General features: G+C 46.2%; 1 protein-coding gene across 1 annotated transcript in view; it reads left to right on the top strand.

The window, feature by feature from the left end:
• The window catches only part of PRKAR2A (protein kinase cAMP-dependent type II regulatory subunit alpha), a 133,880-nt gene that overhangs the window by 106,901 nt on the left and 2,409 nt on the right, over positions 1–24,570 (top strand). Inside the window, exons 9-13 of the mRNA XM_065408276.1 lie at positions 3,303–3,456; positions 12,094–12,195; positions 20,650–20,724; positions 22,676–22,756; positions 23,964–24,087. Coding sequence (XP_065264348.1) covers positions 3,303–3,456; positions 12,094–12,195; positions 20,650–20,724; positions 22,676–22,756; positions 23,964–24,087 — 536 coding nt within the window. The remainder of the gene's footprint in view (positions 1–3,302; positions 3,457–12,093; positions 12,196–20,649; positions 20,725–22,675; positions 22,757–23,963; positions 24,088–24,570) is intronic.

Below are 24,570 nucleotides of genomic sequence, written 5' to 3'. Positions count from 1 at the left end.
CATTGCAGATTTTTGCTGGTCTATAAAGACGGGGTGGAGGCTGAACCTCAAATGATCAGAAATTGAATCTACTGATTGCATACAATATTACTGTATGATAAAAGTGTGTTGAGCAAGGTCTTTTATGAAAGCCTAAAAAAATAAATTAATTAATGGAGATATCCTATCTCCTAGAACTGGAAGGGACCTTGAAAGGTCATCGAGTCCAGCCCCCTGCCTTCACTAGCAGGACCAAGTACTGATTTTGCCCTAGATCCCTAAGTGGCCCCTGTGACGGGTTGGATCACAGAAACCCCCTTGGGAGCTGCCACCTGATGTGCAAAGACTATCTCTGCTCCTGTTTTCCCTGCCAGCTCAGGACTCCAGCACCCTGTCTTGCTGAGCCAGACACTCCCGTCTGGCTCCAACACAGACCCAGGGTCTGAATCACTTGCCCCAAAGCTGCAAGTTTACCTGAAAACAGCTCCCAGAAGTGTGCTTGTCTTTAGCACTCAGATGCCCAACTCCCAATGGGGTCTAAACCCAGATAAATCCGTTTTACCCTGCATAAAGCTTATGCAGGGCAAACTCATAAATTGTTCGCCCTCTATAACACTGATAGAGAGATATGCACAGTTGTTTGCTCCCCCAGGTATTAATACATACTCTGAGTAAATTACTAAATAAAAAGTGATTTTATTAAATACAGACAGTAGGATTTAAGTGGTTCCAAGTAGTAACAGACAGAACAAAGTAAGTCACCAAGCAAAATAAAATAAAATGCGCAAATCTATGCCTAATCAAACTGAATACAGATAATCTCACCCTCCGAGATGCTTCAGTAAGTTTTTTCTCAGACTGGACACCTTCCAGGCCTGGGCACAATGCTTTCCCCTGGTACAGCTCTTGTTGCAGCTCAGGTGATAGCTAGGGGATTCTTCATGATGGCTCCTCTCTCCTCTTTGTTCTGTTCCACCCCTTTATATATCTTTTGCATAAGGCGGGAACCCTTTGTCCCTCTGGGTTTCCACCCCCCCTCACTGGAAAAGCACCAGGTTAAAGATGGATTCCAGTTCAGGTGACATGATCACATGTCACTGCAAGACTTCATTGCCCACTTGCCAGCACACACATATACAGGAAGACTAACAGGTAAACACAGCCATCTGCAGACAATGGTCCTGGTTAATGGGAGTCATCAAGATTCCAAACCATCATTAATGGCCCACACTTTACATAATTACAATAGGCCTCAGAGTTATATTTTATATTTCTAGTTTTAGATACAAGAGTGGTACATTTATACAAATCAGATGATCATACTCAGTAGATTATAAGCTTTGTAATGATACCTTACAAGAGACCTTTTTCATGAAGCATATCCCAGTTACATTATATTCACTTATCATGTTTTTATAAAACCATATAGACTGCACAACGTCACAGCCCCCTCAAGGATTGAACTCTCAACCCTGGGTTTAGCAGGTCAATGCTCAAACCACTGAGCTATCCCTCCCCCCCGTGACACACTGGTGATCAGTATAGTTGTGAATTGTATTTATTAACACTACATAGAGAATTATGAATACTCCTTAATATTATGCTTTACAATCTGTGACCCAAACAAAGGGAGAAACAGGTCTCTCCCAGACAGGAGGGAACATTATAGCTATCTCCCTGTCTCCAAAGAAATTAAGCAAGGTGTGACCAAAACAATGGAAGCCCTATTTATATAGAAATCAGATGGGGAATGAGAAGCCCACAGGAAGGGAGGAACAGCAGGGTCTATGAACTTTGAGAGAGATGCTTTTCAAAGGTTTGTTAGACTATAAAGGAAGGGCAGAAAACATCCCTAAGTTATCCATCACTAGACAGGCACAAGAGGCTAGAGCTCTTGCAGCTGAGAAAGATGGATCCTTCAACCCAGGAGGGGTTGAAGTTTCTGGAAACTGACTATAGGTGAGAAACCTGCGAAGGCAAAGATCTTTCACTTATGAAAACAAGGGAAGCCAGCATCTTGTACTTCTGTGGAAGGTTCTGACTGAGGGAAAGTCAGCCATGGCTAGGGAGACTGGTAAGAGAAACCATCTTGAACAAAGCCTGTACCTTCTTAGATAACGTTTTAGACTTTTAGATGCATTTTCACTTTTATTTGCCTGTAGCAGTTTCTAACTTTATTCCTTTTACTTTGCAGCATATAACTTTGTCCTATTGTTCATAAATTTGTTTTATTTTTACTATAAACCAACTCAGTGCTGAGTTTGCAGGGAAGAGTTTATATACCCAGTTAAGTTAATAAGCTGTAATGTGCTTTTGTCTCTTTAAAGGAACAGATAAACCTTATTATTTCTCCGAACTGTCCAGGAGAAGGCTGGTGATTGCAGAGCACAGGGTTTGGGGAAAATTCAGGATGGGGAGTGTGTTGGGGTCACCTTGCTAGTTGTAATCAAGGCTGGTGGAAGTCAGAGTGGGGCTGGGGGTCTGTAGATAGGCTGCTGGGGTCAAAGTTGCTGAACTAGGGTTGGTTGCATAGTGCATGGGCATTCAGGGTGTGACCTGCATATTTGTTGCTGTGAGTGACCCAGGCTGGGAACTACAGTAGCAAGTCATTGTGAGCCACTCAAGGTTACAGGGTAAGAGGTGATAAATCCCTCACTGGTCTAGATTACACCTCTGAAAACCATGACAACTTCTTAAGGTATTTTCCAGCTCTACATTTCTGTGATTCTCTTATTGTAAATGGAATAACCAGAGAAACTCATTTGGCCCAAGTACTTGGAATCCCCGTCCAACACAGCAAAAGCCCTCTTGGTGTATCTTCTTAGCTTAACTGAAGGAGACACATTCATACTCAAATGTTCATCTCCCTTCTTTCCCCCACTCCCAAATATAGTTTGACAAAATGTCTTTTAAAGAGCCGGGCACCTCAAACATCAGAACTAGCAGCAGTTATTCTAACTGATAAAGCTCCTAAACCCAGTGACATCTGCTAGGCATAGCAAAGTCAGGAAGCCCAAGTAATAATTTCAGAAGAAAGCAGGGAGCCCTGATCAAGACTGACAAAGGGAAGCTTCAAGGAGTTAAAATGCATTGTGAAGGGAGAGGTGCTTTGAAGGCATCTTACACAGAAGTGGCTTACAATCAGATAATGGCAAACTGGGCAGAGCATGTGCTCTTTGTACACAAATCAGAGATAGGAAAACTAATTTTTGTACTGGGAAAACATTTGCATCATTTGTATTTGAGCCAGCTGTTGAAAGCACTATTTTATTAGCAGTGCTGTAATTTGGTCTAATGAACAGTATTTTTTCCTTTTTTTCCAGGGGATTGTATGATATTTTTGTAACAAGAGACAGCCAGCCTCGTTGTGTCGGCCGTTATGACAATCACGGCAGTTTTGGGGAACTGGCCTTGATGTACAACACTCCTAGAGCTGCTACCATTGTTGCCACAACAGAAGGAGCCCTTTGGGGACTGGTAAGTGTGGAAAATTATTCTCAGCTGCATCAAGTGTTAAACACTAATTAATGCACCACGTCCGTCAGCCGTTACTTTTTCCCATTGCGTGTCTGTATGCAAATAGCTATTTTATCATAATTTATTATTTCAACCCAGAGTTCATTGTGCACTTCCCTAAAACAATCTGTCAATACATTATAACTCCAGATCTATTAGTGAGGGTCATTTGATCACTTCAGAGGGGCTACAGTGTAAAGCTTTTGCTAGTTAGGGATAAAGAGAAGGTAAGGAATGCATGTATTTTATATTAGGAGAGCAGCCCCACCCATCTAGGACTGGGGAGGCAAGAATGTTAACTTCCTAGCATCTTCCTCTTTCTCAGGGGAACAGTTGTAGTTCTCTTTCTTGTTAGCCTGTCAAGTAATCTGAAGCACTCGCTGTGAGGTTGTAGGAAGAGACACCAAAAGATTTGTTCATCTTCCCAAGGACAAACTGTAGCTTTCATGATGTTCATGTTCCCTGCTTCACATTACTGTGGAAGAGGTCCCAGGGTGAGCACAGCTTAGAGAGTTGTTCCCACCTTTTGGGCTGATAGACAATACTGCTGCTTTTGTTTCTGGGTTAGCTTGTTAAATGTGACTTTTAGAAATCAGAGCTTCCTATATCAGGGGTAGGCAACCTATGGCACGCGTGCCAAAGGCGGCACGTGAGCTGATTTTCAGTGGCACTCACACTGCCCGGGTCCTGGCCTCTGGTCCGGGGGGCTCTGCATTTTAATTTAATTTTAAATGAAGCTTCTTAAACATTTTAAAAACCTTATTTACTTTACATACAGCAATAGTTTAGTTATATATTATAGACTTATATAAAGAGACCTTCTAAAAACATTAAAATGTATTACTGGCACGCAAAACCTTAAATTAGTGTGAATAAATGAAGACTCGGCACAGCACTTCTGAAAGGTTGCCAACCCCTGTCCTATATGGTCCTTTCCTCTACAGTATTTGTGTAAGGTCTGCCTTCATAGTGCTCTGTGTTACTCATCTGCTATGGTTCACGTCATAAAATGACTGTAATACCACAGAAGCCTTTTGAAGTTTGTAGTATAGTACACAGGGCTCCTCAGCAACTATCAGTAAAGGTTGACTGTGCATTATGACCTTGATTATATGATTGATAAGCTATTACGCACCAGCATGTTTGTGCAATCTCAGTGCACACTGAGAAGATTGACTTCTCTTTTTGTTTGCAGTTCATAAAGGAAAGGAAAGATTCTGATAAGCTAACCTGGGAGTAGTGTTGGGATCTAGTTAATTTCCGTAACGAAACAGGCTAAATAATGTAAAATGAACCACCTGCACATGGAACTCATTAGAAAAAGTGAATAAAATGACTTTTTATTTCAGTTACCTTTAAGCTGAAATGAAGTTGATTTATCTAGCCATAATATGGTTATTTTCCCACGATCCCTTTGCCTGCTCTCTGCTCTCAGCTACTTACTAAACCACAGGAATGACTCGCACTCTCTTCCACTTAGGAGGCTTTAGCTAACTCCACAGCACTGCAAGCCCATCTCAGCAAGAGTCAGAGACTAAGATCAGTAATCAAATCTAGGTCTCTTGCAAAGCAGTGAAGAGTACTTACTCCCAACATCTGATTTATCTTGCTCTTATGCCACTGAATGCTTCTGGAGAGAGACTCGATAACATGCACACTCCCCTCTTTCAATTCTGCCTTCTTCCTGGTCAAACAGAAGCCCTTCTCCTCCCTCACTGACTCTCAAACCCACATTCCCACACTCATTCCCAACCTCTGATGCCTTCCTGAAATCATCCTTTGCTCCTGTGTCTTCTGCCTCTCCACACAAGATGTAACCAGCTATTACAAAGAAAAGATCAGCAAGATTTGCTGTGACTTCATTTTCCCCTTGTCCCCCAAAACCCTGTTTTCCTCTTGCTTTTCATTAGGTGTTTCTCACTCGCTCTTCTCCTCCAATGCTCCCATTCGCTCTTTCCTTTGGTCAAGACTGAACTTGTCTTCCATCGCTGCTAACATCACCATCCTTTCTGTCACTCAGGGCCACAGATTGAGTGTCATCCATGACTCAGCCATCTGTCTACACCAATACTCAAAGCCAGTGGTTCTCAACCAGGAGTCTGGGGCCCCCTGGGGGGCCGAGAGCAGGTTTCAGGGGGGCCACCAAGCAGGGCAGCATTAGACTCGCTGGGGTCCAGGGTAGAAAGCCGAGGCCCCACCACCTGGGGCTGAAGCTGAAGCCTGAGCAATGTAGCTTCATGGGGGGCCCCAGGCAATTGCCCTGCTTGCTACCCCCTAACGCCGGCCCAGGCTTTTATATGCAGAAAACCAGTTATTGTGGCACAGGTGAACCATGGAGTTTTTATAGCATGTTGGGGGGGGGGAGGGGGAAGGGGGCTCAGAAAGAAAAAGATTGAGAACCCCTGCTCTAACTGTGCCCAGATCTTACTACTGTTCCCATCATAACCTCTCTAAGATCTGGCTCTTGCTCTGCCAGCATGCCTAAAATGCTCAGCTAGGCCCTCAGGCCCTCATTACCTTGAGAAGTCATCAAGCGCAGCCCCCTGCACAGAGGCAGGACCAAGTAAACCTAGACCATTCATGACAGGGGGTTGTCTAACCTGTTCAAAAAATCACCAATGACGGGGATTCCACAACATATTCCGGGTTTAACTACCCTTATAGTTAGAAGGATTTTCCCAATATCTAACCTAAATCTCCCTTGCTGTAAATTAACCCTGTGATGGGTTGGACCCCCTTCCGGGATGCCACCTGATGTATTGGGGTCCCATTGAGCCCACCCATTCCACCAGCCTGGGCTCCCTCATCCTGTCCTGCTGCGCGCGCGCACACACACACACACACAGGTAGGGACTCACCCAGCTGTAGAATCGCACAGAGTCTGCAATCAGCTCTGTGTGGGAAGACTCAGCTTGGGGAACTGCCCAGCACAGAGGTGCAGACACCTTCTGGAGTGTAAACCCAAAATTATATTGTCTTGTGCTGTATAGAGATCTATACAGTGTAGGCTCATGAAATTCGCTCCCTCCCTTAATGTGGAGGAAGATGTGCACAGCTTTCCTCCCTCCCCCCCCCCCCCCCCCCCCCGCCATTATGAATTGCACAAACTGGGTTTTAGAATAAACAAAAAATAAGTTTCTTAACAAAAGGTAGATTTTAAGTGATTATAACGGATAGCAAACAGAACAAAGCAGATCACTGAGTAACTAAAACAAAACACGCAAACTAAGCTTATTACACTAAATTAACTGGTTAATATTAGCAAATTCTTACCCTAAGTGTTGTTTTATGCAGGTTGCAGAGTTTCTTGAAGGTAAACTGCACTGCTTGCAGCTTGAATCTCCAGGTATTTGTTTCACTCGCCTGGGCTCAGGCCTTGCTCCCAGCTTAGTTCCTTTGTTTCTTCAGGTGTTTTCAGCAGTCTTCCTTCTTGGGCGGGGAGGCAGTGGAGAAGAGCCAAGATGAACTCACTCCCCAGCCTTAAATAGGATTTACATATGGCGGGAATCCTTTGTTTCCTAGTTTGACCCCCACCCCCTTCCAGTAGAAAAATACCAGAAGTCCAAAATGATGTCCAGTACCAGGTGACATGATCACCTGACCCTAGAGTGTTAAAGCAGCATCCCAGGAAACTTCTCAGGAAGGAGGGAGATTAGCATCTTCAAAGTCCTATTGTCCTTCCTAATGGCCCATCCAGGCTGTTTGCATACTCTCTGGTGGGCGTTCCCCAGGTGAAAACACCGTTGTAATTATTACATACTCAATATTTTTAACTTCAGATGCAGAAATGATACATGTATACAAATTGGATAATCACATTCAGTAAATCATAACCTTTCCAAAGATACCTCACATGACCCATTTTGCATAAAACATGTCTTAGTTGTGCCATATTCATACCATAAGCATATCGCTCTGACTAATATGGGGTGTAGGGTCACAAACCCCATTACTTCTTGTCCGACCTTCAGTGGACATGAAGGACCAAAAGAACACTGTCCTTTTTATAACAGCTCTTAACATATTTGAAGATTATCAGGTCCCCCCTCCGTCGTCTTTTCTCCAGACTAAACACATCCAGTTTTTTAACTATTCCTCATAGGTCAGGTTTTCTAAACCTTTTATTATTTTTGTTGCTCTTTTCTGGGCTCTCTCAAATTTATCCACATCTTTCCTACAGCATGGCCCCTACAACTGGATACAGTATTTACTCCTCCAGCTGAGGCCTCACCAGTGCCGAGTAGAGTGGGATAACTATCTCCCATATTTATATATGACATTCCTGTTAATATACCCCAGAATGAGATCAGCCTTTTTCACAACTGCATCACATTGTTGACTCATTCAGTTTGTGATCCACTGTAACCCCCAGATCCTCTTCAGCAGTACTACCACCTAGTCAATTATTCCCCATTTTGAAGTTGTGTTATTTCTTCTTAAGTGTAGTGCTTTGCACTTGTCTTTACTGAATTTCATCTTGTTGATTTCAGACCAATTCTCTAATTTTCAAGATTTTTTTGAATTCTAACCCTGTTCTCCAAAGTGCTTGCATATCCTCCCAGTTTGATGTCATCTTCAAATGTTATAAGCATACTCTCCACTCCATTATCCAAGTCATTAATGAAACTCGTATCAGACCCCGGTGGGACTCCACAAGGTATGCCTTCTCTCTTCAACAGTAAGCCATTGATAACTACTCTCACAGGAGTATGAGTTTTCAACCAGTTGTGCACCCGCCTTATAGTAATTTCATCTAGACCAAATTTCCCGAGTTTGCTTATGAGACTATCATGCAGGACTTTGTCAAAACACTTAGTAAAATCAAGGTATATCATTGCTGCTGTGTCCCCCGCTAGGCCAGTAACCCTGTCCAAGAAGGAAATTAGGTTGGTTTGGCATGATTTGTTTTTGACAAATTCATGTTGGCTATTTCTTATAACCCTTTTATGCTTTAGGTGCTTACAAATTGACTGCTTAATTATTTGTTCCAGTATCTTTCCAGGTATCAAAGTTAGGCTGACTGGTCTATACTCCTTGGGTTCTCTTTGTCCCCCTTCTTAAAGATAGGTGCTGTGTTTTCCTTTCTCTAGTCCTCTGGGACCTCACCCACCCTCCATGAGTTCTCAAAGCTACTCCCTAACGGTTCCAAGATTGCTTCAGTAGTTCCTTAAATACTCTATGATGAATTTAATCAGGCCCTGCCATCTTAAATATACATCTAACTTATGTAAATAGTCTTTAACCTGTTCTGTCCCTATCTTGGTTTGTGTTCCTTTCCCCTTGTTGTTAATATAATTGTGTTGAGTACCTGGTCACCATTAACCTTTTAAGTGAAGAGTGAAGCAAAATAGGTATTAAACACCTGAGCTTTCTTGATGTGATCATTTATTAGCTTTGCTGCTCTACCAAGTAGAAGACGTAATCATTCCTTCATATTTTCCTAATATATTTTAAAAACATCTTTTATTGTCTTTTATGGCCCTTGCTAGGTTGAACTCATTTTGTGCCTTAGCTTTTCTGATTTTGTCCCTACATGTTTTGTGCTATTCTTCCCTTAGCCTGCTGAGAAGAAGTTCTCAAGAAAGCTAAATATTTCTGATACAAAAATATGAGGTGAACAACCCCTGCAGATATTGGGCAAGCTTAATCTCATTTGGTCAATTCTACTACCTAGTGGCTACATTGATCAAGTCACCCCTTAACCTTCTCTTTGTTAAATTAAATAGATCAAGTTCTTAGTCTACCACTATAAGGTATGTGTTCTAATCCTTTAATCATTCTTGTGGCTCTTCTCTGAACCCTGTCCAATTTATCAACTTTCTTCTTGAATTGTGGGCACCAGAACTGGACACGATATTCCATTACCAGTCACACTAATGCCAAAAAGAGAGGTAAAATAACCTCTCAACTCCTATTTGACATTCCCTTCTTTATGCATCCGAGGACTGCTTATGCTGTTTTGGCCACAGTGTCATTTTGGGAGCTCATGTTCCACCATGAGAATCCACCATGACCCCCCAACCTTTTTCAGAGTCACTGCCTCGCAGGATAGAGTCCCCCTTCTGTAAGTGTGACCTACATCCTTTGTTCCTAGATGTATATGTTTAGCCACATTAAAACACACATTGTTTGCTTGTGCCCAGTTTACCAAGTAACCCAGATTGTGCTGAATTATCCTCATCATTATTTACCTCTCCCCCAATTTTTGTGTCATCTGCAAAATTAATCAGGTATGATTTTATATTCCAGGTCATTGATAAAAATGTTAAATAGTATAGAGCCAAGAACTGGTCCCTTCCGGACCCCACTGGAAACACATGCTTAATGACAATTTCCTGTTTACAGTTACATTTTGAGACCTATCTGTTATCCAGTTTTTAATCCATTTAATGTGTGTCATGTTAATTTTAATATCGTTCTGGTTTTTTAATCAAAATGTTGCACAGTATCAAGTCAAACGCTGTACAGAAGTCTAAGTATGTTACATCAGCATTATTACCTTTATCTGCCAAACTTGTAATCTCGTCAAAAAATCAGGTTAGTTTGACAGGATCTATTTTCCATAAACCCATGTTGTTTTGCATTAATTACTACCCTCCTTTAATACTTTATTAATTGAGTCCCATATCAGCCTCTCCACTATCTTTCCTGGGATTGATGTCAGGCTGACAGGCCTATAATTACCCAAGTCATCCCATTTACCCTTTTTAAAAATTGTTACACCATTAGCTTTCTTCCAGTCATCTGGAACTTCCCCAGTGCTCCAGGACTTACAGAAAATCAGCATTAACTGTCCAGCAAGCTCGTCAGCCAGCTCTTTTAAAACACTTGGATGCAAGTTATCTGGACCTGCTGATTTAAAAAGTCTAATTCTAGCAGCTTCTGTTTAACATCCTCCAGAGATACTACTGGAGTGGAGAGTGCTGTCACCATATGAGACTATATCCTCTGCGTTTTCCCCCCAAATACAGAACAGAAATATTTATTGAATACTTACGCTTTTCTGCATTATTGACAATTCTGCCATTTCCATCTAGCAATGGACCAATATCAGAGTCAGGATTCTTTTTGTTCCTAATATATTTTAAAAAGTCTCCTTCTTGTCCTTATCTCTGTTGGCTATAGAGTTCTCCTTGTGTCCCTTTGCTTCCCTTATCAGTTTTCAACAATTCCTAACTTCTGATTTCTATTACAGTAGGTCCTTTTTACAGCAGCCATCAGCAACGCCCATTATTTGATTAATACAGCACAATTTTAATAGACTTTTTAAACAGACTGTTTATAAACTAGCATTTGCAGCTGTGACGGGTTGGATCACAGAAACCCCTGGGAGCTGCCACCTCATGTGCCCAGACTACTTCTACCCCTGCTTTCCCTGCCAGCTCAGGACCCCCCCAGCACCTTGTCTTGCTGAGCCAGACACACCCGTCTGCTCCAACAAAGACCCCAGGGTCTGAATTACTTGCCCCAAAGCTGCAGGTTTACCTGAAAGCAGCTAACAGAAGTGTTCCTGTCTTTAACACTCAGATGCCCAACTCCCAATGGTGTCGAAACCCAAATAAATCCGTTTTACCCTGTATAAAGCTTATACAGGGTAAACTCATAAATTGTTCGCCCTCTATAACACTGATAGATATGCACGGCTGTTTGCTCCCCCAGGTATTAATACATACTCTGAGTTAATTAATAAGGAAAAAGTGATTTTATTAAATACAGAAAGTAGGATTTAAGTGGTTCCAAGTAGTAACAGACAGAACAAAGAAAGTCACCACGCAAAATAAAATAAAATGCGCAAATCTATGTCTAATCAAACTAAATACAGAGAAGATCCTCACCAGTTCCAGAATGCTCCCTTTTACAGACTAATCTCCTTTTAGCCTGGGTCCAGCAATCACTCATCCCTCTTGCAGTCACTGTCCTTTGTTCCAGTTTCTTCCAAGTATCCTGGGGGGTGGAGATGCTCCTTCTTTAGCCAGCTGAAGACAAAATGGAGGGGTCTCCCAGGGGTTTAAAAGAGACTTTCTCTTGTGGGTGGAGACCCCCCTCCTCACTCCTATGCAAAGTCCAGCTCCAAGATGGAGTTTAGGAGTTACCTGGGCAAGTCACATGTCCATGCATGACTCGCAGTTTTTACAGGTAGCATCCATTGTTTACATGCTACCTTGAACCGTCCTCAAGTAGACTTCTTATGTGGATTGGAGCATTCCAAGATCCATTGTCCTTTAAGTGTTTCTTGATCAGGTACTTAATTTCAACATTCCTTTCTCCAGGAACTGACCGAATGCTCTACTAATGTTATTTAGAAATCAGGCCAGTACACAGCCAACATTCATAACATTCATAACGTCGAATACAAAAATGACACATGCATGCAAATAGGATTAATACATGCAGTAGATTATAACCTTTATGGAGATATGTGACATGGCACATGTAGCATAAAACACATTCTAAGCATATTTCCATAGAGCCTTGTGGGAAGTACCGTCACAGCAGCATTCCTGCTTTGTGGAGAGATAGCATCAGTCTGCATATCGCTTAAGCACTTGCCATTTTGTCCAAAGGAAATAATCTACTTTTCTAGCCTTTCTCTTACAGGATCGAGTGACATTCAGAAGAATTATATTGAAAAACAATGCGAAGAAGAGGAAGACATTTGAATTATTTATTGAGTCTGTGCCCCTTCTTAAATCGCTGGAGGTAAAGCTGTTTTATTAGCATTCGCTTTAGAGAGTCTGCTGTTATTGATGCTTTTCAAGTAGATAGGATTCTTGTTGGATCCTTGCTAGAGCACAATTTGAAATAGAAGTTACAGTAACACCACCTTAGTAGAACAACTTAATTTCTTTTACAGCAGTTATGCAAAAATTTTGTTCAAATCCTTCCTTCAGTCACAAGTGGAATGAAAGGTTGATGATTTAATCTTAAATACCATATGTACCCTTCTTCAAAATCACCATGCATTCGGGAAACAACATTGTTTAAAGCAAGGAATGGGAGTTAAGGGGTCAGGGTTCTCTTCCAGATTATGGTACTAATGTGTTGTTACTTTACACAGTGACTTAACGTCTCTTTGCCTCAGTTTCCCCATCAGGGGTGCTCTCTAAGGCTTAATTAATGTTTGTAAAGCACTTTCAGATCCTTAGATGGAAGGTGCTAGAGAAAAGCAAAGTATTATGGTTAGATGTGACTGGCAGTCTTTGCTCTAGGGGTGGAAAAAACATGGTGGTACAGATCAAGACAGAGGTGTATTGGCAAAGCTATGGGAGGAAACGTTCACAGCCCCTGCTCCCTCTGTTACCTGGGTTAAACCAGCTCCATCACTGTGACCTTCCTGAGCACTAAAGTGTCTCATAAATATTTAGGGAAATAGAAAAAAATTTCATTAGCATTTTTGGTGGCTTATTGCATGGTGAACTGTGTTTATATTGTATGTAAAATAACTCATTGCATTACATTTGAGGTATTCATGCTCAAGATTAGTTGAGTAAGATTTAAATCCATTACTGATGTATTATCCTTGGTGTAGAATTATAACTTTCTGAACTGTTTTTGCCGCCACTCTTGACCCATCAATTCTCTCTTGAGAGGGTAAGTGGACAAGAAGAAATGTGAGCTTTAATGTAAAATTAATCTCTTTAAACTATTGTCTCTTCCCTGTACATGAAGACTCAGGCATATGTATTTCATACAACTGCTTTCTAATTTTTAATTTCTAATTTACCATCATTAAAACAACCGGCCTTTAAACTGCAGCCAAGTGAACACATTTCACTTTTTCCCCTTGCAACTTAGTCATAAGTACATAGGGTCAAATTCAGCTCTGGAATAAATGAGTAAACGCCACTAAAGTCAATAGAGTCAATCTCCATTTACTCCACTGCTGAATTTGGTTCTCTATCTATGACACTAGAAAAAGCAATAACTCCCAGACACTCAGTGTAAATTGTATGGCATGCTGATCTCAAAGAGCATAGAAAGCAGTCTGTTTGATGTAGTACACAAGAATAGGAAAAGCTTCACATGGTTTCAGGTCCTAATTGCTTAGGAGTGCCATCAACTCTCTATCATCCTTCCCATACCTTCTGCTTCTACCCCACCAGAATGATCGGATCCATAGTTAGTTTGACTGTAAAAACTGCAAATTGTATCTTCACAGGTCATAAACTTCTTTCTGCAGTGGTTAACTCTCCCACCGTTTTTCCCCTAGAAAATATCCAATGTCAAGTTGATCTATCCTAAATGTGAGGGTTGTGTCTGGGATGTAGTATTTACATTTGTAAAAAAGGGCCATCACCTAGTTTCTGGGCACGCTTACAGCAATTAAAATTACATATAGCTTAGATTTTCATCCCAAGAACACTTCTTCATAGATCCCACTAGAATCTTCCTGAGGCAAAACCTCAGTTAATAGACAAGACCTGCACCATCATAAAGACATTTCAAAGTTCAGAGACTGAGATGTCAAAGAATCTAGAACCATGGGTTCTTCTTCGAGTGCTTGTTCACGTCCATTCCACATTAGGTGTACGCGCGCCGCGTGCACGAACGTCGGAAACTTTTTCCCTCAGCGGCTCCCGTCGGGCCCGCAGGGTCTCCCTTCCCGCCAGAGCGGCGCCCCGCCCTAGCGTATATATACCCCTGCTGGCCCGACCCTCCCTCAGTTCCTTCTTACCGCCCGTGGCGACGTTGGAACAGCTCTTCTCTCAACTCGAGAGTGTCCCTTAGCATAGTCATTAGCAGTAGTTATCAGTTCTTTGTTATAGTAAGTGTTAGAGTTAAGTAGTTTAGTTGTTACAAAGACCAACCAAACTCTTGGTGATAGGGGTTTGGTCAACCCCGGCACCGGCCCTGGGCGGCGGGGCATGCCGCACGCCCAAGGCTTCAAGGCTTGTGCCACGTGCCGCAGGCCCATGCCAGTGAGCGACCCGCACGAGTCGTGTCTCTGTTGCTTGGGGGAAGCTCACCAGAAGGAGCGCTGTAAGATTTGTAAGGCTTTCAAGCCCAGGACTCAAAAAGAGAGAGACTTTCGCCTGAAACAGCTCCTCATGGAGATGGCGTTACAGCCCTCCGCTCCCACGGCACCGTCGGCGTCGGTGCGAAGTGCCCCGGCATCGGTCCGCGACCCAACGCAAGCGGTGCAGGCTAAACCTGCGGTGCCGCCTCGGCGCGATCACGCCCGGCACCGATCTGCTTCGCCTGCCAAGCCCAAGAGCCAGCCTAAGGCCCGGGGTCGCTCCCCGCACAAGAAGGCGGCACCTACGAAGACCGCTAGCGCGCCCAAGGCCGTGCCGGCCCCGGCACAGGTCCCGGTACCAGTGGCTCCGGCGCCGAAAGGCCCGTCGAGCCCCGGGACAAGCGCGTCGAGTGAGGAGGAGGGGCTGGAGGAACTGTTGGAACAGCCCTCCACCCCGGACACATTTGAGGCGGCGAAGGACCTCATTGAATTGTCCTCCGTCAGCACACTCCGCGCCAAAGACATTCCGCCGAGGCTGCCTTCCAAGGGCAAGCCGGCGATGATGCGCCCGTCGCGGTCGCCATCTCGGCACCGCTCCCGGCGCCGGTCCCGGTCGAGCTCCGCCTCGGTGGACTCCCGGCTTCCCGCCGCGCAACGGGCCTCCACGCAGAAGGGCCCCGGCGTGAGCGAGGCACCGTCCCAGCAACCCAGCCCGAGCAGGCACCGGGGCGCTTCGACGGCGAGGACCCCAAGACCGTCCTCCCGCAGCCGTTCCCGGTCCCGCGGTCAACGGTACCGTTCCAGATCCAGATCGTTACGGCGCTACTCACGGTCCCAGTCCCGACGGCACCGCTCCCCGACACCGGATCGGCACCGCTCCACGGCACCGCCGTGGCCCTCCAGGTCGCCGTCGCTTGCGTCGGAAGTGAGCTCGGGGCGGTCGAGGTACGATCGCAGAGCGCATTCCGCTACACGGCACGAGACCTCTTGGCAACCGCACTGGAGCCATCCGGGACAGTGGCCGTTCTGGACCCCGTGGGCCTATCACCAGCAAGGCCCGCCATCCAGAACTTCGAGGTCGGGCCCTTCGGGGGACCGGTCCCGCTCCCCACGGTACCGTCCCACCTCCCGTGCGGAGGCTACGGTCTCCAGACCGCCTGAGGCCGAGAGGACGGACTCGGCACCGAGCCAGGCACCGTCCGTGGCCCAGGGCAGGGGACGCACCCCGGAGGGTCAGCCCGCTGAGGAGGGCTTACAGGAGGATGAGGACGCTCAAAAAGCCATGACCTCCTCCTCCTCACCAGATGAAGCCGTGGCGGGCACAACAGTGTCCGGCCCTCCCCCAATTGACCACCGGGCACACCAGGACTTGCTCCGCCGGGTGGCCCTCAACTTGGGGTTGCAGGCGGAGGAGACGGTCGAGCAGGAGGACCCCATGGTAGACATTCTCAGCCCGGAGGGTCCCTCCAGGATTGCTCTTCCATTGATACAGACCGTACAGTCAAACTATAAGACTGTGTGGCAGACGCCGGCCTCCTCTGCACCGACCGCACGGGGCGTCGAGAGGAAGTACTTCGTCCCATCCAGGGGGTTTGACTTCCTCTTCTCCCATCCGGCCCCATGTTCGCTGGTAGTTTCGGCGGTCAACGAAAAGGAGCGGCATGGCCAGCAGGCCCCGGCCCCCAAGGCCAAGGAGGCGAAACGATTAGACCTCTTCGGCAGGAAGGTCTACTCGTCGGGAGGCCTCCAGTTGCGGATCGCGAACCAGCAGGCGATCCTCAACAGACATAACTTTAACTCCTGGGCGTCGGTGTCCAAGTTCAAGGAGGCCCTGCCTCAGGGGTCGCAGCCCGAGTTTGCGGCCATTGTGGACGAGGGAAAGGCGGTGGCCAAGACTTCTTTACAGGCCTCGCTCGACTCGGCCGATGCGGCTGCCAGGACTATCGCGTCCGGAGTGGTGATGAGACGTTCAGCGTGGTTGCAAGCGTCTGGTCTTCCTCCAGAGGTGCAAAACACCCTCCAGGACCTTCCGTTTGAAGGGACAGGGTTGTTTTCGGAGCAGACTGACGCCAGGCTCCATGGCCTCAAAGATTCGCGGGCTACCCTCAAGTCATTGGGGATGCATACCCCCGTGACGCAGAGGAAACCCTTTAAGCCACTGCCTCCACAGAGGCAATACCAGCCTCGCCCTCGACACGAGCCTTACCGTAGATGGGGCAGAGACAATAGGCGTAGGCGCAACAATACGCCTAACCACGGTCAAGGCCAGGGCAATAACAACGGCAAGCCGCAGCCGGGCAATAAACAAGGATTTTGAAGATGCGATCGAGGACAGCGTACCGATCTCTTCCCCGGATCCTCCCCTGTGTTTCAGGGACCGCCTATCCCGTTTTTCCCGTGCCTGGTCCCATATAACATCGGATCAATGGATCCGCCGCACGGTAGAGTCAGGATATGCCCTCCAGTTTTCCTCGCCCCCCCCTTCCCACACCCCCCCCCCGTCCCTCTTCAGGGACCCCTCTCACGAGCAACTCCTTATGCAGGAGGTACGGACCCTCCTCGCTGTAGGGGCGGTGGAAGAGGTTCCTCCAGACCTCAGAGGAAAAGGGTTCTATTCCAGATACCTCCTCATTCCCAAGGCGAAAGGGGGCCTCTGTCCTATCCTGGACCTTCGCAAGCTGAACAAGTACTTGCAAAAACCACGTTTCCGTATGGTCTCCCTCGGTACCATCATTCCTTCCCTGGATCCGGGGGATTGGTACGCTGCCCTCGATATGAAAGACGCGTACTTTCACATCGCTATCCGCCCGGCCCACCGGAGGTTCCTGCGCTTCACTATCCAGCAGCGCCATTTTCAGTTTGCGGTCTTGCCCTTCGGCCTGGCAACGGCCCCACGTGTCTTCACGAAATGCATGTCCGTGGTGGCGGCCTTTCTTCGGAAGCGACGGATGCGCGTCTACCCATACCTGGACGATTGGCTCCTGGCGGGCCGGTCAGAGGCAGAGGTTCACGCCCACGTGACATTGGCGCTACAAGTGTTCCGCGATCTCGGCCTGTTGGTCAATGTGCCCAAGTCCTCACTAGTCCCCACACAGAGACTGGAATTCATAGGGGCAGTCCTGGACTCAGTGGCAGCGAGGGCGAGCCTTCCCGTATCTCGTTTCCGGGCGATCCAGGAGGCCGTGACCTCCATTCAGAGATTCCCCACGACCACGGCCAGACGTTGCTTACAGCTCTTGGGGCACATGGCGGCATGCACCCACGTGGTTGGACACGCCCGCCTCCGGCTCCGACCTCTGCAGCTGTGGTTGGCCTAGGTATATCGCCCCAACAGCGACCCATTGGACATGGTTGTCACGGTTCCGGCTCGGGTCTCGGACGCCCTCTGTTGGTGGCTCGACCAACAGCAGGTCTGCGCGGGGGTCCCGTTCGCTGCCCCGCAACCAGTTCTGACGTTGGTGACAGACGCACTTAGGGGACCTACGCACTCAGGGCTTGTGGTCCAGGGAGGAACAGTCGCTTCACATCAACCTGAAGGAGCTGAGGGCGGTTCGCCTCGCCTGCCAGACCTTTCACGCCACCATAAGAGGGTCCCGGTCCTCTCCCCTCTGTCGCGAGGCACTCCTCCTCTGGGACTTCTGTATAGCCCATTCAGTACACCTCCGGGCTGCATATCTCCCCGGGGTCCAGAACGGATTGGCGGACCGCCTCAGCCGGTCCTATCTCACGCACGAGTGGCGGCTGAGGCGGGACATCCTCCGGTCAGTCTTCCTGAGGTGGGGGTTTCCCCAGGTGGATCTGTTTGCCACCATGGACAACAGCCAGTGCCCACAGTTTTGTTCCTTCCAGAACCGCAGTCCGGGTTCTCTGGCGGACGCCTTTACAATCCCGTGGGGAGGGGGCCTGCGATACGCCTTCCCCCCGTTCCCACTCATCCACAGGGTCCTTCTAAAGACCCGCAGGGACAGGGCGAAGGTCATTCTCATCGCCCCGGCGTGGCCTCGTCAACACTGGTTCACAACTCTCTTGGAGCTGTCTGTGGCCTCTCCAATAACCCTCCCCCTCCATCACGACCTCATAACACAGGATCAAGGTCGCCTACTCCACCCGAACCTGCCATCGCTGCATCTGACGGCATGGCTGCTCTCTGGCTAAATGAGGCGGAGCACAGATGCTCCCAGGAGGTCCAGCAAATCCTCCTGGGTAGTAGGAAACCCTCCACGAGGGCAACCTACCTGGCCAAGTGGAAGCGCTTCGCCCTCTGGTGTGAGTCTCAGCGCGCCCAGCCCTTGCGGGCCTCGATACCGATGATCCTGGATTACGTGTTGAGCCTTAGGCGCCAGGGCCTGGCCCCCGCTTCTATTAAGGTGTATCTAGCCGCCATATCGGCATTTCACCCGGGGGAATTGGGGCTGTCCGTGTTCTCCAACCCTACGGTGGTCCGATTCATCAAGGGGCTGGATAGGATGTTCCCCTACACTCGCCCACCTATACCCCCGTGGGACCTCAACCTGGTCCTCACTAAACTCATGGGGCCCCCCTTTGAACCCCTGGCCTCTTGTTCCCTCATGCACCTTTCATGGAAGGTCGCGTTCCTCGTGGCTGTCACCTCGGCTAGGAGGGTGTCGGAGCTGAGGGCCCTCACCTCGGAACCTCCGTATACTGTTTTTTACAAGGATAAGGTGCAACTCAGGCCTCACCCTAAGTTCCTTCCTAAGGTGGTCACGAGTTTTCACATGGGGCAGGACATCTGTTTGCCGGTGTTCTTCCCCAAGCCCCATACGGACCCGCGCCATCGTAGCCTGCATACCCTCGATGTGCGGCGGGCGCTGGCTTTTTATCTGGACCGTACCAGACCTTTCCGCAAATCAACTCAGCTATTCGTGGCCATTGCGGAACGAATGAAGGGCCAGCCTATTTCAACGCAACGCCTGTCGGCGTGGATCGTGCTTTGCATACGCACGTGCTACGAGCTCGCCAACGTGCCTGCACCTCCGATCCGGGCTCACTCTACTAGGGCCCAAGCGTCCTCGACGGCCTTCTTGGCGCAGGTCCCGCTTCAGGAGATCTGCAAGGCAGCCACCTGGTCGTCGGTTCATACCTTCACGGCCCACTACGCGATCCACCATCAGACCAGAGATGACGCGATGGTCGGCAGGGCGGTGCTTCAATCTGTTATTCCTTGACTCCTACCCTCCTCCAATGGTAAGCTTGTGAGTCACCTAATGTGGAATGGACGTGAACAAGCACTCGAAGAGGAAAAGACGGTTACTTACCTTCTGTAACTGTTGTTCTTCGAGATGTGTTGTTCACGTCCATTCCACTTCCCACCCTCCTTCCCCTCTGTCGGAGTCACCGGCAAGAAGGAACTGAGGGAGGGTCGGGCCAGCAGGGGTATATATACGCTAGGGCGGGGCGCCGCTCTGGCGGGAAGGGAGACCCTGCGGGCCCGACGGGAGCCGCTGAGGGGAAAAGTTTCCGACGTTCGTGCACGCGGCGCGCGTACACCTAATGTGGAATGGACGTGAACAACACATCTCGAAGAACAACAGTTACAGAAGGTAAGTAACCGTCTTATTTCTTCTGATCACTTAGCTAGAAGGTGACATAGCTGATGTCCTGGGAGTTAATTACAAACTCAAATCCATCATATGGCAACACTTTGAACTGCAACTAGATGTGCTGGCTAGATATTAACCAGAGGAGATGTTTCCCTATAGCAGTGTTTCCCAAACTTGGGACGCCACTTGTGTAGGGAAAGCCCCTGGCAGGCCGGGCTGGTTTGTTTACCTGCCGCGTCCGCAGGTCTGGCCGATCGCGGCTCCCACTGTGTGTGTGTGTGTGTGTACTCATTTCAATGGAAACATAGGGAAATTAGTAAAAAATTTTCAATAGTTAGACATCTGAACCAATTTTATGCAAACTTAAAAATCTTCTTAAGAATAGGAAATTAAAACAAGGATTGAAAGAAGCTTAGATTGGACATTGGAATTTACTTTACCTATATTGTATTCTGTTCTTGAAAGCTGTGATGGAATGTAGCAAAAACTTCCACTGTGGCATGCATGTTTTTCAGTACCCAAAGGCACGTCTTAAATTTATTTAACTATACATGCCTGTTATTTTATAGCAAATGGAGAGAGTTATGAACCTCAGGGGCAGTTGTAGGCTGAATGGAAATTTTCTCTCTGTTCCAGGTTTCAGAGCGAATGAAGATAGTTGATGTAATAGGGGAGAAGGTGTATCGAGATGGGGAGCGCATCATTTCTCAGGTATTTGGACTTTGAATTCCCCCCTCTTTTTTATATTACATAGAATCATAGATATCGGTTTGGTTGTCCAGTTTGACCTTGTTCACGCCATTATTCCTACTAACATCTCATTTAAGGGTTTTTTTTATTATTTTCAGGGATGGGTTGGTACCTAGTCCCTCTAGGTTTTTGTTCCATTATCCATTTTTCTTCTTCTTTACTTCTTGCTTGTGAATATTTTTAAAAGCCTTTTTTCGAAAGTTATACAGGAAGTACAATAAAATGAATTACTCTTATTTGGGTTATTAAGAAAAAAAGTGTGCAGATTTTCATGGGGAAGGCAAAAGGCACATCCTTGACACACAGGGGGCAGTCCCCTAACAAATTTCAACTTCCTGCTCCAAAGCACTGAAGTGCTAGAGCTTCTCAAAGAAAAGATTGCCTGAATTTTTTTAACATGGGCAAAACATATTTTTCCCTAGGCTAATTCTTGGATACAGCTGAACCATTTTGGCTGGAATTTTCCCAAAAAACCCTCCTGCAGCAGAGGCCTCGCATGGAAAATTTCAGCCCAAATGGTTACTTTTGCAAAGTTATAAGCAACTGAAAATTCAGTCTTATAATGGGAAGTGCTGGTCACTGTTCTTGGTAGGCGAAGCTTCTGCCCTGTCTACAAAACACTTGTCTCTGTACTTGCGCATATATGGGATCACAGTAAAGCTAGACAGGTAATGGGGGTCACCCTGTTAGTCCTAAGGGGAACACACAGTATTTCCAAGGGTGGTCGTTCTGGTGCATTTGTTGCTACACACCCATTTTTCCCCAGCCATTTTGCACTTCAAGGTCATATTTAGTTGATTACCTGAAGCCACCCTATAATATCTTTCTTGGACTTGGTTGCTCTTCAGGTAGCTGTCCACCAATTTGTCTTTTTTTTCCCTTGAATGAGTAAGTTTGTTTCTTTAATATTATATTTTTGGCTCTATATTGAATGGCTTATTGACATCCCAATATACTCCATCCACTCATTGTCAGATATACCATTAATCCTATAGAAGGCCATTTGATTTGTTGGCATAGCTTAGTTTTAGCAATACAATATCTTTTATGAGTTTTTAGACACCTTTCCCACAGAAGTTGATGTATTAGACTCTTATTAGTCTCAGCTGTTTTGCCCAGAATGTGTCGGGTTAATTAGCTGGTAATTTTCTGGTTCTTCCCTCCTATTGGTCTTAAAGGAATAGTTGCTACCATGTTTGGTATTTTCCAGACTGCTAGTGTCTCTCCAATGACTCACTGAAACTTGTTTTCAGAGGTTCCAGGCCTTCCTTGGTTAGTTTTGTTAAAAACTATATGATGCGTTTCATCAGGATCTGCAGTAGTTTTGCCAGATTTTTTCCCCCGTCTTTGTTTGCCCTTTTGCTGTTGGCCTCTCCATTTGCTATCTCAAATAATTGGCCTGCTTCCTGCACAAGGTTTTTACTACAAGTTGAGCAGAAGCAACTCATTGCAGTGTTGGCTCTTTTGATATTTTCTCATACTTGCTCTCCTTTTTGATGTTACAGAGATTCTGTATATTCCTTACCTTTCTCTTTTACTGAACGTACTTCTAGAACCCTTTCTTATTTCTTTTGACTCCTCTAGTTATCACTTTGTTGCTTTGTTTTTGTACCCGGTCAACTTCCTGTCAATTTTTCCCCATGTATTTCACCAGCATTTTTAAGACCTTCCTTGTTGATATTGGCATTGTTAGCCTTTTGGATGTCAGCAGGTAAACTCTCCTCAGACTCCTCGTCCCCATTTTCAGCTACTGCTTTAGCCCAATTTAGGCCACTTCCTGTATTACTCACTGCAGCAAATTTTCAACTTGTGCACAATTTAACACTAAGCCCTGTATAGTGTGAACATTGGAATATAATTTCTGCATCTTAAAATAGGATGGCTAATTTATTCTTACCTTTTCTCTTTATAGGGTGATAAAGCAGACAGCTTTTACATTGTAGAGTCTGGTGAAGTAAAAATCTTGATTAAAAGCAAGGTGAGTTCAAATACAGTTATGGGGTGAGAAGTCAAGAGCTATTGTGGTTTAGAAACTAAGTGACAGGAAACAAAAAGAGATAAATGGTCAATTTTCACTATAGCCAAAGGTTAATGGAGAGGAGGTGTAGCATGGTTCCATAATAGAGTCAGTGGTGGTTAATATATTTATCAATGTGCTGGGAAAAGGAGTGAACAGCGAGTTGGCAAAACCAGCCGATGACACACTAATGTAGGTGAATAAAGACTACAGAAGAGTGAAAAGTTGCAGAGGGACCTAACAAAGTGAATGGGCAGCACGATAGCAAGTTACATTCAGTGTTGACACATGCATAGTTAACACTGAAAGGAAAATATTTTAACCATTTCATGCTATTGCTGTGTTCTAAATTTAAAAAAAGTCCTGGGCATCATTGTAGACAACCCTGCTCAATATACATCTGGGGGGGCAGGGAAGGCTAAAAAGAAAAATACCCTCTCATAATAGGAGATCAAGGGGACATTGACTGAAATTGAAGACACATTAGTTTAAAACTGATTCATGGAGGTTTCTTACACCTTCCTCTGAAGCATGTGGTACTGGATAGGGTTAGACAGGACAGTGGGCTAGATGGATTTTCGGCCTGATCTACGTTCTTAATAAAAGTGCTGTGCTGTACAACAGACTAACTCTCAGATTATGTTAAGATTTGATAGTTATTGTTTCCAGTTGGGCAAGGCAGGCTGTACATCTCCCTAAAGTGGCTTCAAGCTATTTCAAAAAACGATTCTGAAGATGACGCATGTCTGTTTGAGAAACATGCTTTGCTTCCATCCGCACATGCGCAAATTGCCATGATGTTCCCTTCCAAACTTCAAACATGGATACAGTCTTCCCTGGGGGGACTGTAGTAGGCAACAGTCAACAGATACTCAAAGTACAGCATCTTTTAACCCTTTGCCCTTCCTGTGACTTCTTTTAACTGGAGACTTGCTTTCAAACGAATAGTTCTCCCAGTTTGAGGCAAACTTTACAAGGCAGAGCCTTGTGTATGTTATACTTTAAATCTTTGTTAGGGAATATTCTGGGGACCCTGTGCACAGGATACTGAGCCATTACTGAAGCATTTCTCTGCCAGCTGTGATCTTCTGTTCAGGGAGAGCTGTATGCATAGCACTGTGTAGTAATTAAAATATTCACTTCACATACTGTTCTGTTTCTGGCACAGACTATGACAAGTAAGGATGCTAACCAGGAAGTGGAGATTGCCCGGTGTCACAAAGGACAGTATTTTGGAGAGCTTGCACTTGTTACCAACAAACCCAGAGCAGCCTCTGCCTATGCTGTTGGGGATGTCAAGTGTTTAGGTAAGGGTACTTTGTGCTGCTAGGTCTCTCTCTGCAGTAGGTGCCTTCAAGCAATGCCCAATCGCTTCATGTTGTCTATGCTATTCCATTAAGTTGTACAACCATGTAGATTCTAACTGGTATCCAATCTGGATTGCTTGTTCTTCAGTTAAGGAAAGGAGTTTTGGCCTGCAAGAGACCTTCAGCACTTCAGTCTGGGAACCATTGTTGCCTTCATCTTGCCTTTCTTTGTACCATCTCTGTTTTGACTGGGGATGGCAGAAGTGCCCAGTGGAGATTAAGTGTGTTACTTCCTTTATGTGCCTGGCCTGCACCATTCCAGAAAGGCGAAGTCATAAATAGAGTCGAGTGTGTATCTGCAGCATGGTAGCATAAAAGCACAACCTCCATTCAGCTTGATTTCCTTCCCTTTAAAGATGTTTGTTACACATGACTTTGAGATTTTTCAGTATTGCTTGTATTGCAGCTGTGTATTTTTGCATT

This window comes from Emys orbicularis, chromosome 7 (genome assembly GCF_028017835.1).
Source record: "Emys orbicularis isolate rEmyOrb1 chromosome 7, rEmyOrb1.hap1, whole genome shotgun sequence".
NCBI lineage: Eukaryota > Metazoa > Chordata > Testudines > Emydidae > Emys > Emys orbicularis.
Note: the sequence above shows the minus strand (reverse complement) of the source record. Positions and strands in the feature narration are given on the sequence as shown.